General features: G+C 34.2%; 3 protein-coding genes across 4 annotated transcripts in view; 2 read left to right on the top strand and 1 right to left on the bottom strand.

Annotated features, from left to right (window-relative positions):
• Positions 1-414: 414 nt before the first annotated feature.
• LOC107037844 (protein LLP homolog) lies at positions 415-3,394 on the top strand. Of its 2 annotated transcripts, none has more exons than XM_015256618.1 (3): positions 415-546; positions 696-873; positions 2,960-3,394. In XM_015256618.1, exons 2-3 carry the CDS (start codon positions 711-713, stop codon positions 3,211-3,213), a joined length of 417 nt encoding a protein of 138 aa, XP_015112104.1. In that variant the 5' UTR covers positions 415-546; positions 696-710; the 3' UTR covers positions 3,214-3,394. The 2 variants fall into 2 exon arrangements, with proteins under 2 accessions (XP_015112104.1, XP_028981921.1); XM_029126088.1 differs by having other exon boundaries at positions 696-891.
• Positions 3,395-5,058: 1,664 nt separating this feature from the next.
• LOC107037827 overlaps positions 5,059-14,748 on the bottom strand; it is a 22,061-nt gene continuing 12,371 nt past the window's right edge. The window contains exons 2-8 of the mRNA XM_015256591.1: positions 12,432-12,491; positions 12,281-12,369; positions 12,102-12,197; positions 9,908-10,033; positions 7,660-7,749; positions 7,325-7,401; positions 5,059-5,623 (exon numbers count right to left, since the gene is read on the bottom strand). Of these exons, the coding sequence (XP_015112077.1) occupies positions 5,357-5,623; positions 7,325-7,401; positions 7,660-7,749; positions 9,908-10,033; positions 12,102-12,197; positions 12,281-12,369; positions 12,432-12,491 (805 nt within the window). The 3' untranslated portion in view covers positions 5,059-5,356. The remainder of the gene's footprint in view (positions 5,624-7,324; positions 7,402-7,659; positions 7,750-9,907; positions 10,034-12,101; positions 12,198-12,280; positions 12,370-12,431; positions 12,492-14,748) is intronic.
• LOC107037828 (G-protein coupled receptor 52) overlaps positions 7,730-14,748 on the top strand; it is a 62,964-nt gene continuing 55,945 nt past the window's right edge. Inside the window, exon 1 of the mRNA XM_015256593.2 lies at positions 7,730-7,765. The gene's annotated coding sequence lies outside the window, so the exon portion shown is untranslated. The remainder of the gene's footprint in view (positions 7,766-14,748) is intronic.

Below are 14,748 nucleotides of genomic sequence, written 5' to 3'. Positions count from 1 at the left end.
TTTTAGAATTATCGAGGGAAGAACATTGGGAATTAATTCCTTTCTGGGAAAATAACAGGTGAATGTTGTATAAAATATAACTAAATGATTGAACTAAATTAATCACATGATTTTTCCTTGTTTATCATCAAATATTCCACATGAAAAATTATAATTATTTTAATTATTTTACTTGAATCAACATTTGAAAAGTCTTCATTCCGTTTATTCTTTATTCTCATAGTTTATTCTTCTTATCAGACGTCCGACCCTTTTTTTATTCACATAAATCAAATTAAAACAAAGTATGGAAAAAATTGGATAATGAAGTTTTTTTAAAATTAATACTTGACTTTAGTCAGCATTGAGAAGTCTTCATTACCGACATTAGAGCAGGAATACACGTGTGTGTTTCCACTCTATCGTTTCTTTTTTCTCCAAGCAACGGGGTGTGCGCGTGCTCGGTGTTTGCTCATTTACACGTGTTTTGCAGTGAAATTGATTTTCCCTCGACAATTAGGTCAAAATAATAACAACTAGTGCATTCTGCATTAGTGACTTTGACACGTAAGTACCCTCGAATAATATATGTCTGAAACTTTAATGAATTATTAATTATTCCGTAGAAAGTAATGAATTTCGAGGTTACGTAGCAGCATGCTTGCATGCTCAAACCGCTCAAGCACACTCACGAAATATTTTTTTGTTAATTACAGAATTTTTCTATTATAATGGCAAAATCACTGAGGAGTAAGTGGCGAAGGAAATGCAAGGCTGTCAAACGTGAACGTTATGGAGCCAAAGAACTTGCTAGGTTGAAGAAGACCCTTGGTATCGATGATAATGCCACACAACAGGACGTGGAAATGTCAGATATAACAGAGATCACAACAGGTTTAGTTATCGCAACCGGTAATCACTCGAAATTAATTTTTCGAGTCAATAAAATGAATTCAATTAAGGGGGTACCAAGGTGAAATTTGAGAGTCTTTGGTTGACGAGAATAGCTATTCTGAGTCTTGATATCTCATGGGCAGTGATTGGCACTACCAAGTACATTAGTACTTAAATTTCCAAGTAAAGTATTAAGTATGTGCATACTCCGGAATTAGTCCGCCAATCAGTACTAAGTTGCTGAGGAATTTAGTACTTTAAACCGTAAATTTCGTGATTCAAACTAACGGGTCAACTAACCCAATTGTCAGTAATTTTATCTCGTTGTCATTTATGCTGAAAAATCGGCTAAGTGTAATCTTTCTATTTTTTCCATTTTCTTCGTGATTTTTTTTTTTAATTTGAATAAAATGGAAATTGAAAATTTAGTGAATATTACTTTAGTATCAAATTGTAAAAAATCATGAAAGATGCGAAGCGCTTTTCTTATTTATTATTACAGTAGAATCTGTAAAGCTCAATTATAGAAAAACAGTTGTATAAAATTTTGCATTGAATAAATGATGTCGTAAATATTCTCATTGGAGAACTAATTAAAGAAGTTTCTCAAACATATGGTGTCTAAAGCAGACCATCGCTTACTAAAATTTGGAGTGCTCTGAGGTCCAAGGCTCAGCCCAAGATCCGAATTTCGAAGTAACACGGTAACATAATGAACGATATTTGTCGCGCTCTATCTAGATGTAAAATGACCGCTACGCATTCGTGAATCACTGTTTATAGCCGTTATGACAAAAAATATTGTTCATCACACGACCTCATAAAACTTTTCTAGCTCATATGTTTGCAACCTTCGCCTTCGGTTCGAGCTGTCAACTCGTATTCGCCAGAAAACTTTTTTTAAAATAAATATAGGGGAGAATGGGGTAAAATGGACACTTTTGACTTTTTTTGAATATTCGTAGCTCAGAAACAGATTTATCAATTGAGCTCAGTCTAAGCTCATCACAAAGAGCATTCATTGTTCTTTTTATTGAAAAATAAAACTGTTCTATTTCATGAACAATTCAACACGTCATGAACATTTCAAAAAAGTTCAAAAGCGTCCATTTTACCCCACCCTCCCCTACTATCATTTGAAAACTTTTTAAAAAGCAGAATAAATGAATACTCTGACGAACAGTCTGTGTTCGAAACGTTGGCAATTAGTGAGGATTTTGGTGATTAGAATTCACCCCGTGTTGTTAGAATTAGTGATTTAGTGTTGGATTACTGAAGAATTGTTTCTCTCTATTCTCTATTATATATTCTCTTTCCGTTCTCCATTTCCTGATTAAAATCGCTGTGATGATTGGTAATGGCTGAGAAGTTGGGAATTTTTTTTTAATTTGAAAGTTCTTCCCTATTGGGTTTCTTTCACAATATTATTCACGAACGCCCTGATAACCTTTCACATGATCAAAATAATAAAAAAAAACAACTAAGAACACGTTCGAAGGGGGAAACACGCGGACCTTAAACTTTTTTTTAAATGATCGTTGAATTTGGAATGGTATATACAATGAAAATTGGTATTTTTTTCGACTATTTCAACATACGAAAATTGATTTTTCTCGATTTACCCTTTTTTTGGTTTTGCTTACCGTATCTAAAAACATTGTTTCGAGTGGTTGAACATTGAAATGGTAAATAAAAGGTGTTTAATATTGAAAAGTGACGAGGTTGGAAAATTAATTACTCAAAGCAACGATTTTTATACGGCATGTGAAAATGAACAAAAATAAGGAAACCGGAAAAAAATCCTGTTATCTAATTGAAGTAATAGAAAAAAAGTTTGAATTGGATGAAAGTTGTGGTGTTAGAAGTATTTCAAAGGCAAAAACAAGAAAAACAAGATTTTTGCTTAGCCTACGGGGTAAAATGGGTTGGGACCAAAATTTTCGTTATTTTTAGTTTTATTTGCTAAACCATGGTATATGAAGAGTTACTCGATAGCTATTTTTATCAACCGAAGATTTTTAAATTTAATCCTGGTGCTTCCTCAGTTTTTAAAACATACATGACAAAAAAACTTTGTTCTCTGCAGTTACCACAGCAGAAAAGATCAAAGAAACCATAAAACCTAAGGGGGAAACCCCACAGGAGGGAGAGATGCAAGTGGAGGGCAAGAGAGTGTACAATAAGAGGACGATGCAGGACCAGTATGGTAATTACCCAGTGTGGATGAATAAGAGGAGAATAGTCAAGCACAAAAAGGGAAGGGGTAAAAACGCCAAAGCTACGACGAAACAGAGTAAACGATTGACGAGGAAACAGAAGAAAAAGGTCCAAGCGAAGTGAACAAGATAGTGCATTAAGGATGTTTATTCATTTTTCAAAAATCTAATTTTGTCATGTTCGAGGAAATAATCGGTAATTTCTTAGACTGATGAAGGAATACATAGAACCAACATTTCTGATAGTTAATAAAAATCAATTGCTGTATTTTCGATGAAATTAAATAAACAAATCTTTTATTATACACTGACTATTGGCCAGTTTTCGATGGATATCTTGGAATGTAACGGAGATAGTAAAATTTTTATCATAACCTTTTTTATCTGCCTCAATTAGCTCTATAAAAAAGGTCATTATGAAAATTTCGTTATCGCCCTTAGATTCTGAGATATTTCGCGAAAACTCAACTAAAAGACAAGTCGACTTGAACCGTTTCACCATTTCGCTAGTGAATTGGTACTCACCTGCTGGAGGACTACAAAAATTGAAATAAAAAGAGGTGGCAATGGTTAAAAATATACAGAATCCAATGGCCAAGGAATCTGGGGTATCCAGGAGAATAATGCAGTTGTTTAAAACTGGGATGTCTATTTTATTTACGAATAATCAATTCGGGCTCGTGGATTATGTTTATGAATAGGAAGGAGACAGTTCTGTACATCAGTTTAAAAAAATAAATGAAAAAGTTTTTGAATGCTCGCGTTTTTGGATAAACATCCTCAAAGTGCATTCCGTTACGTCATGATAATGCTTAATATCTCTGATAATTTTGTTAGTTCCATCATTTTGGTTTTGATGGTAGTTGTAACAAATATCAAATTTAATGTGTTGAAGTATGGCAGTGATAGTGCTATAACTGCGGAATTGAATTGTTTTCCACATTATCTCATGTAAAAAAGGAATAAAGAATGAGTTCATTTTGATACAGATCTCCAGGAATTTAAGCATTTATGAGTCCAGATCGATTTTTGTTGCTTTAATGTGTTTAATAATCTCACGGGTTCAATAATTTCTTATTATTAAATGCAAAATAAACTGCAACAAATGCGAAAACTCATCTTTAGAAATATGACAGTGATAAAGAATTAATTATTTACTGCATTATCTCAGGTGACGGACATGAAACATGGGTTTATGTCAGTTCACAGCTCCAGAATATTACGATGTGTTGCATTTAGTGAAGACTGTTGGAAATTTTTGGATGAAATTTCCAGTGCATTTCTGGGAAATTTTTATCAAGTAACAGTTTTGCTGAAATTTTAAGGCATTTCGTCGCTGAAAATTCAGGATTTCATGGGAAAAACAATGGAAACTGCAAATTTCGGTTCGATTTTTTCATAAAAATTGATGGAAATTCGAAAAAGTCAGGGAACTGTATTCTTGAAATTGCAATTTCTTTCTAATAATGAGTTTAGAAAATGGAATTGCAACAAAACCTTATTTATTTACAAAATCAAGTTGTTTTGCATTGCTTTGATATCTAGAATAACCTCGAAAGCTCAACCATTTCTTCAAAAAAAATTTTATTACAGAAAGAAAGTTAGTTGCAACAGGTATCAAATGCAATATTCATAAATATGGCAGTGATAGGGCTATAACTACAGAATTCAATTAATTATTCATTACATTATGTCGCATAAAAAACATAAAAGACGAGTTCATCTCAATTCTGAGCTCCACAATATTACCATGGGTCTCAACTGATGAGTGCTATTGAAAATTTTTGGATGAAATTTTCAATGCACTTGGCAATATTTTTTTTTATATTTACTAAAATTTCAATGAATTTCGTCGGTCAAAATTCAGAATTTTGTAGGAAACACAATGAGAACTGCAAATTTCAGTTCCATTATTTCATAAAAATTGATAAAAAATTTGGAAAATTCATGGAAATATATTTAAAAAGTTACAAAATTTTTCATCCGTGAGTAGAAAAAATGGAATTGGAACAGAATGTATCTATTCATAAGCCCAAATCTTGTAATACTTATAATAGTTCCACAAATACTTATAATAATCCCACAAGTTCAATCATTTCGTTTTAGAAATATGGCAGTGATAGTGCTATAACTACACGATTCAATGAATCATTCACTACATTATCTCATGTTTGTAGAAAAAATAAATGAGTTCATCTCAATCCAGAGCTCCACAATATTACGATGTCTGAATTAGTAATTTCGAGAAATGGCATTGAAACAGAAATTTATCCGTTCATAACGCCAGATCGCCCATTGATCCGATGGTCTAGATCAGCCACCCGTTGAATTAAATAATCAACCCTCCTACGTTCCAACTCGAATTTACTCTTCAAACTTGTCACATCCTGACGAACAGGGCCAAACGTTTCCAATAGATAATGAAGAGCATTCTTAGCTGCTAATCTTAATTCAGCAACACCTTCAACTGCCTGATCAATTTTTGTGTTCAATTGTATCGTTTCAGTCTCGCGTCTTCTGTCCCTCGCAAATTGCTGAAAGCACAAGCACATGGGGTTTATCCCGAGAAAAATACTTCATTGATTTTGTTAGGAAAAGTTTTTAGTTTGTACATGAAAATTATTTTCTACCGCTCTTGAACTTTCAGTCTATAATACTCTAGAGACTCGCAAAATTTATGAAATTGAAAATGCATTTATTTATTATCTATTGCTAATAAAGTAAAACGGATGCTTAACTTTATTCTTTGGAGTGTAGCGAATATTTGAAAAAAAAACAGCCAAAATCGTATGAAAACTACGGCGCAAGGAGCACTTTGACGGTAAAAACAGGAAAAAAAGAAGTTTTTCGTGGTTACACGGAGCAAAATCGATTTCCCTAGTTATTCCTATATTCCGTCATAAATCACAAACTGTTCAATGGGTCCCAAAAGGCCCAGTGAAGGCTTGGAAATGTCACGGACGTATCCCCTTAAGGGGTAACAGAATGCCGCTGATTTTCCAATTTTTTGAACAAATGTCGTGCTGAAAGTTATCTATATTTTTACAAATCCAAGCACATTAATCTCCAGGAAGCGATAATGAAGATCAATGTGCTTGGGGTTCAAAAAATTTCAATATCTTTGAGCAGGAAGTTTGCTTGAAAATTTCGAGGAAACGGTAGCCTCCTGTTACTCCTTAACGGGAAACGGAACCCCTGCGTCTACATGAATTTTAATAATTGTATTTTCTCCTACAATTATTACTTTATATGTATAAAATTACTTCATCGGCTCGATCATTGTATTGTTGAGGCAATGAAGTAGTTCCATAAATAAAAAATGATAATTGCAGGAGAAAACAATTCTAAAATCGCATTTAGGCACAGGGGTTCTGTTTCACCTTAATATTATGAACTATAAGATTGAAGGGGGGAGTATCCAGCAATTATTTCTTGAATTTCATTTTTTCAAAAATCCTTTTCTCGATAAAATGTTCAGAAACTAAGTTTGATATTCGGCCTAAAAAATACTCTTGGTTTATTTTATAAACTCTGAAGAGGATTTTCTCCAGAAAAAATTGTCTGAACTACTTGGAAAGAAGTATACAGCTGTTATGGATGCAATGTCTTAAATTTCATTTTTTTTTAAATCCTTTTTTTCGGAAAAATATTCGGCATTTAAAATTGATGCTCCCCCAAAAAAATACTCTTGATTTATTCTATAAACTCTGAAGGGGATTTCCCCCAGAAAAAATTGTCTGAACTACTTCGAAAAAAGTATACAGCGGTTATGGACGCAGTCTTAAATTTCATTTTTTCAAAAATTTTTTTCTCGGTAAAATGTTCAGAAACTAAGGTTGATATTGCGCCTAAAAAATACTCTTGGTTTATTTAATAAACTCTGAAGAAGATTTCCCCTAGAAAAAATTGTCTGAACTACTTTGAAAGAAGTCGACAGCTGTTATAGATGCAATGTCTTAAATTTCATTTCTCCAAAAATCCTTTTTTCGGAAAAATATTCGGAAACGAAAATTGATGCTGCGCCCAAAAAATACTCTTGATCTATTCTGTAAACTCTGAAGAGGATTTCCCCCAGAAAAAATTGTCTGAACTACTTCGAAAAAAGTATACAGCGGTTATGGGCGCAATGTCTTAAATTTCATTTTTTCAAAAAACGTGTTTTTTTTAGAAGAGGATTTCCCGCAGGAAAAATTGCCGGAACTGCTTGCATATCCTTAATTTAAAATTCTAATTACCTTCTCGAGTTTGGTCAGCCTCTTGAGTATAGTCTCAAAATCTCGGTCTTCTCCGTCACCCACTTCATTCTCAGTATCTGAAAACCGAAGTATCTGACTCAGCGAATACCAAGCGAGAGCATTTCCACGGTAGTGGATATAATTTAGTCGTTATTTTTATGATTTCACATAAGACTGTCGTCGTTTCAGTTCTCTCGAACCCACTGGTGTGTCTAAATTCACATGGGTTGCGTTGCATGGATAGTAAAGACAGTTTTCACGTGAATTTCCATTTGCATTGTGGATAAATACATACGAGAGGTGTGTGAATAGCCGTGACTCGATCATACACTTACCATGTGGTTTAACATCGGGTCTTCCTGTGCTTGTCGTTATGCCGTAGTCATTCTCTAGATCTCGTGCCTCGAAAGCTGTACCGTCGCTGTCTGCAACAGTAGAAAGGTATTTGCAGTAAATTGCTTTCGAATAGGATAATCACGTCCGGGAAAATTTCGTAGAAAAATCTAGCGAATTCGCTAGCAAATTCCGTTGAATTTATTTTCAACTTTTTATTTCTTTTTGGATTCTTTTGAAAATTCCGCAGCTCATCTACGCAATTTTTTCAGAAGAATTTGATTTTTCTAGACAACTTATTGAGATTTTTTTCTACAGAAATTCATCGACTCAAATGTTTTAAGTTTTTTTCCGATTCTTTGAATGAGAAGAGAAGAAAAATAGCGTGGAGAAAACTTGGGAAGTTCATGTCACGAAACTCCTGTAGAAAATGTCGAAAAAATAGTTTTGCTTGGACGTTTTCTAAAAAAAACGCGTAGTGAAGCTGTGGAATTCTTCAATAGAATCGGCCAAAAACTAATAAAATAAGAGAAGTTCAATAGAAATCTAATAGAATTTTCTATCGGAAATTTTTTCTTGCGTGGTGTTAAAAAGATAAAAAATACTATTCTTCCTGCCGGAAATCTAGTGAATTCATTTGGAAATTTTATCGAATTTCTATTAGTTTGTGACCAATTCTATTGAAAAATTCCGCAGCTTATCTGCGTGTTTTTTTCAATAGAAATAATCTATGGAAAACATTTTGTAGAAAAAACAATACTGCATTGGGATAGCATTCGATTTTTTGATACAACTTATTCTATTGAGAGATTTTCTACAAAAATTCCTCGGCTCAAATTTTCTCGGCTCAAAGTTTTCGTTTGAATTTTTAATGAAAAGAGAAAAAAAAATAGAGTAGAAACAACTTTGAAAATTCATGTCGAGAAATTCCTATGGAAAATGTCTCAATGGAAAATGTTATCTAAAAAGATGAAACTCTACGGATTTTTTCAAAAATCGGCCAAAAACTGAGAGAATTTTCAATAGAAATTCAATTGAAATTTCTATCGGAAATTTCTTTTGCGTGATGTTTAGAGGATGCAAATAGTTTTTTGACGCGCGCCAGCCTGTCAAATAGCGCTTTACAGACGTTGTGCGATAATAGTCCATTATAGGGATGGGCGATGTTTTAAAAACCATTGATTATTTCAAGAATCGACGTTTTTCTCATTACACAGGAGAAAAACCATTTTTTTTATAATTTTTTTTCTTCTCGTTTTTATTGCAAAATATATATTCAAAAAATACAACCAGAGCACTTATGTTTCAATGATAAGTACTGCTGGAAAGTTAAATTTTGAATCTCGAAACAGGGTTTTTAATTAATTGAAGAAAATATATTGAATATTTTTTTCTCATTTTCTTTTCTTTCTTTCTTTAAAAAAACAATAGACGACTGAACTTGTTCACTTATCATTTCTAATATATAGACTGTAGAAAATAATTACTTCTGATTCCAGATAAATTATTATTTTGTTTATTCTCAATCAATCAACATTATTCTCCGACAAAAAAATAAAAAAAATTGTTAGCTTGCTCAGAAACATCGATGTTTGGAAAAACGAACTGAAAATTGATTAATCGGCCGTTCAAAACATCGAATGAAAAACATTGATGTTTGGGCTTGAAAAATCGATGTTTTCGATTAATCGACAAACATCGCCCATTCCTGATCCATTAGAATAGGGGAGGGTGGGGTAAAACGGACGCTTTAGACTTTTTTAAAATTATTCAAAACTCAGAAACAAATTGATCAATTGAGCTCAGTTTAGGCTCGTCACAGAGGCAAAAAATTGTTCTTTATATTGAAAACAAAATTATTACATTTTATCAACATTTCAACCCCTCATTTAAAAAAAAGTCAAAAGTGTTCGTTTTACCCCAACCTCCCGTACAAGGGCACAAATTTAGTTTTCGACGAATGTGAAGTTTACTCAAATTCCACAATGCGAGTGGCTGGTCAATCTCGTGAGTAGAAAAAACCTATGGCACTAGTCAGGAGCGATATTTTTCCGTAGTGACTTTGACTTTTACGAGTTTCGGGAAGCGTCAATGTCAATTCCCGGAGGAGGAGAAGTGAAGAGCACTACGAAAAACGCTATTTACCACGAGTTGTGGCAAAAATTTTTATCACATGTCTGCAAATCGGCAATTTACACACGCAGAATGTCTGTAAAGTGCCGGTTTACAGGCTGGCGTGCGACGAAATACCATTTTTCCTGCAGGACTGGCCGTCCGGCTGAAGTTGGAATCCATATCTGCAGTGACACTCGTAACTACCAGGCACGTTCCTGCAGATCTGGGCACACGGTTTTTCCGTGATACACTCGTCCTCGTCTGTGAGAATGAAAAAAATAATATTGAGAACATACAGTCTTTTGCATATTCTTCCTGTAGTGATGGGAGGATTTGGTTGCTATTAGGGGGGACTACTATGAGTTTTAAAAGTCGCGGGCTAATAAAATGAGAATTCTCATACATTGAAGATCGATTATATATGTCTAAAAATGAATAACTAGCGCAAAAAAAATTAATTGTTTATTGTTTGTTTGTCCCGCAGACGCTTAAAATGTTAAAAATAGTCCAGGGCCTCCAATTTTTGAGCTACAGAGCTTTTTTTTCAAAATTTTTGAAAAAATGTGTGCAATAACAATGATGAGATTTTTTTTAAACGCCCGCTACACAGCTAATTCGTTTTTTTTAATAACGAATTGCACTATTCATGTAAAATAGTCACCAACAAATGTTTCTGAAAGAATCGAGAATATATTTTAAATACGCAAGAAACGACATTTCTTGCGTGTACAGAGAATGCAATTTTTTTTCAACTACTGAATCTTTTTTTGCGACAAAAATTTTTCCATTTCGGTGCATTCTCTGCATGTTTGGCACAAAAAAAATCCTTTTTTGATCATTTTCAAAAAAATATTTTCTTGGCACAAGTAAGACTTGTTTGAGAACTTTATCTTTTGTCTCTCAGTCTATTATCACGATTCAGTAATAATTAAGAAGCCTCGCTAACAACAACTAAATCGTTCCACCTTTTTTATCAGTGTGTTGACTCTTCTATTTTAGTAAATCCGAGGAAAGAGCATTTGCCCCAACGTCGTATCTATTAATATTGAGTGCTGAAAAATGGTTATTGACGCGTTTTACTGGCTACTCTTTAGTTAGCACGTGCAGCAACGACGAAATATCAATGGTAAAAGTCCCACGATTCAGTGATATTTGCATGCTCCTAAGTAACCATTTAATTACACTTAACGATCGGGAATGTTTGAGCATCAGGGGAAATGGTAACATTAATGCTTTTGGGAGGGTATTTTCACGATTGGGGATCGTTAGCTCGGGTTTATATAGGTGCGGGCGGGGTCATTAGTTAGTAGATAAGCTGTTTTCGATTCTTCGTGGAGGAGAACTCTTGAGGAAATATCTGCACGAGCACCATTTCAGTGTTTTTGCAATGAGGCGATTAAATTATTCAGAATTGATTGTACGGAGGAGGAAATATTTTGGTATCCGTGTAGTGCATTGACTTTTCAGGAATTTCTAATGGAATATTAGTAGGAAATTCAACAACTCTTGTTATAATTAGAAGAGATTTCACCATTCCTGTCATAAATTTCTTATCTCTTTGTATTAACAATCAGTTATAAATGGCAAAGAGAGAAAAAGGAAGAGAATAACAAAGGAGATGAGCTCTTTTCAATATCTGCGCAGCCACCATTTCGTTTTTTTCTAATGAGGCGATTAATTATTCAGTATTAATTGTATGGAGGAAGACATATTTTGGTATCCGTGTAATGACTTTTCAAGAATTTCTAATAGAACATTAGTAGGAAATTCAACAACTCTCGTTATAATTAAAACAGCTTTCCCCGTTCCGGTGATGAATTTTTTATTTTCCTACATAAAAAATAAAAGAAAAGGAAGAGAGAATAAAAGATTCCTTTGCCTATTTGATACTGTTAGCGAACTTACAAAGATTTCTGTCAAAAGTTCAGTTAAAATTCTAATTAATTTTTACTCCAGTCACAACATTTGATTCTAAACTGCTTCCAAGATTTCTTAAAAATTCACTTTGAAAATTTGAAATATGATAAATCAGCAAAAATCTTCAAATAGACAGAGAAATGTTGAAAAATCATCCTTAAATTTCAGCTTTTCACGGATTTTGCCAAAATTTTGACGAAAAAATGTATTACGCCTTGTAAAATTTCTAATATTTCATGTCAAAATCATCATAATTTCATGAAGTAAGAATAATTACAATAATTATAGACTTTAAAATAACTTTATGAAATTCTTACTGAAATGAAAATCATAATAATTGGAAAGAATTTCATGAATAATAAACAAATTGATCTAATAAAAAAAAGAAAGTGTGAATAAAAATAGTATTTACCAATTTGACACTGTGTACCAGTGAACCCCTTTGGACAGTTGCATTTACCATGGGTACCGCAAATACCGCCGTTGTAACAAGGTGCCACGCAGGTGGCTGTGACAATACGTTATTCACGATTCATGGAGAATGACAACAAATGTACTGTTTTAATACAGCTTTCGAGTTTGCTTACTCACGTCTGTTGCAACCATAACTGGTAGGTGTTACTTGAGACCATCCAGGGCAACACAGGAAACCCGATGTCGATATTTCAGTGTACGTGAACCTGTGAAAATTACTTGTCACATCTGTTTGTTGCACAATGAAACGGGGGAAATGATTATTCACCTAATTTGCGTGCCAGAGTGGTTGACGTTTGTTGGTGGTTGTCTCGTGCAAACACGTCTCCTAAACAAGAAAATGCGGATTAAGGCTCCAATTACTTCGGTCAAATTAGCAACTTTTTTTCAAGCAAGATTTCAGTTTGGTAAAAATCTTGCTATTCCTATACTTTGTGGGACTTTTATTGTTGAACTAGGGGACTACGCCCCCATAATCTTTATCCTGACCCTTGTGACCCTTAATCTGACCCTCACTGTACCCCTCGTAACCCTTATTTTGACCTTTCATTTTGGAGTCTTAATTTCCAGCACCAAATTTTCATCACCATAAGTCGATTTGGATTTTTACAATATAGACAGATATTGAGACCCTTATTTTGACCCTTGTGACCCTTAAGTTCTGCTCTCCATGACCCTTATTTGGGCTCTTAATCTGACCCTTGTGACCCTTATTTGGATCCTTAATCTGACCCTCATTATAACCTTCGTAAACCTTATTTTGACCCTGGTGACCTTTATTTTCTAACCCTTTATTTTTGACTCGATGTCCTTTTTGGATCCTTACTCTGACCTTTGTGACCTTTAATCTGATCTGAGGAATGAAAAAGAAATTGACTTAATTAATTGAAGTGTCTAAAAAATTATAGTACTTTTTAGAATAACATATTTCCCTAAATTCCTGAAGAAGCAAAGTATTTCGGAAAGATAAATTATTTTTTCCCATGTTAAATGAAATTGCCATGACGCGACGTTGCCGGAAACTCGCTAAACGCGCTCGGGCAGTGTAGAGTGAATTCGGCAACGCTAAAGCCTAACTAACACGGCGGGGAATCCCCGTAGAGGTAACCAAAGTCTCAGGGTTGCGTTTGGTGACCAAACTAGGGTTCAGACTATGAAATATTGGATTGAATGTGGGAGTGTACACTGTTAAACATTTTCGTCTGAATTTTCCGTGCCGAATTCCGGCAGTTTTTATCGTGTTCAAGTTCCACTGAAATTTCAGGAAATCTTGTCATTGAAAAATCAAATATTCCATTGATTTTCTGTTGAAATAATCTGGAAATCAATAAAATAATTGATTTTTCAGCTCAATTATTCTGCGAAAGTGCTGAAAAAATAAGAAAATTCAGGAAAAAATTGAAAATTCATGTCATTTCAATCAAGTTGTGAAATTTCGATTTCACTCTCACTGAAAAGTCATGAATTTCCGTGAATTCTACTAAAACCTTCAAATTTCATAATCATTTTTCCCTAAATCCGATTCAATTTCAATCTCATGATATTTACAAAAACATTTTCCATGAAATTTCCAAAAATTTATAACAGTGTACTGCTCTTATGGACGCAATGTGTTAAATTCACTTTTTCAAAAATAATTTTCTCGAAAAAATGTTCGGAAACTAAATTTACGCCTAAAAAATACTCTTGGTCCATTCTATAAACTCTCAAGAGGATTTCTCCTAGAAAAAAATTTCCGAATTGGATATCCTTAAATTGTACAATCAAAAGCATCAGGTCTGAGTGAAGCCGTAGAATTGCACGTCAAAGCTTTTTCGAGGGCCATTAAATGGAGAGGATACCCCGGTTTTTATGTAACCGAGGTAATGGTCGTTCATGCATATTAATTCATTTCCGTGAAATGACGAAATAATAAATTCAAGAGGGACTTGATCGTTGTTGAGATGCTTAAGACGATCGGGCTGATGAGACTCGGCTGGACAAAGAGGAGTAATCTCACAGTGTGAGATTATTGTGCCTTGAGGGCTTGTAATTAAAATTCAACGCTGGAAATATTCACGTCCACGAGATGCCATCACTGGGAATCGACTCGCACTCTCGGGGACGGGGATTACCATTGCAATTACTTCAGTGGAGCCTTTCGTTGCGATGGCAATCCGCTTAGAATAAAGGGACATGCATGCAGGAAATGTTCACTGAGATCTGATGATTTTCTTTTCGGAGGGAAATTTGTAGGGTAAAAAGATGATGGAAGGGATTATGTTTCGAATTGGGAAGGGGGCATGTGTTAAGGGGTAATAGAAGGCCCTTAATTTTCCAAATTTTTGATGAAGCTGAAACTAGCGAAAGATTCGACAACAGAAGATTTATCTTAGGCGAATCTAGGGGTGTACAAACGTTTTTAAGTAGTGTACAAACTCTTTCGCACTTGAAAAACATTGTACATTTGATTATTTGACTCTCCCCCGAGTCGAATAATTGGACCTGACAAATTCTACTTAGGTCTCTCCGTTCAGAACTGGATAGGTCTTGGGAAGCCTCTTCCCAAGTGCTTCCGAGACCTTTCTACCTCTGGTTATGTCCCA

Source organism: Diachasma alloeum, unplaced genomic scaffold (assembly GCF_001412515.2).
Source record: "Diachasma alloeum isolate Michigan unplaced genomic scaffold, Dall2.0 Dall_scaffold_00271, whole genome shotgun sequence".
Lineage (NCBI taxonomy): Eukaryota > Metazoa > Arthropoda > Insecta > Hymenoptera > Braconidae > Diachasma > Diachasma alloeum.
Note: the sequence above shows the minus strand (reverse complement) of the source record. Positions and strands in the feature narration are given on the sequence as shown.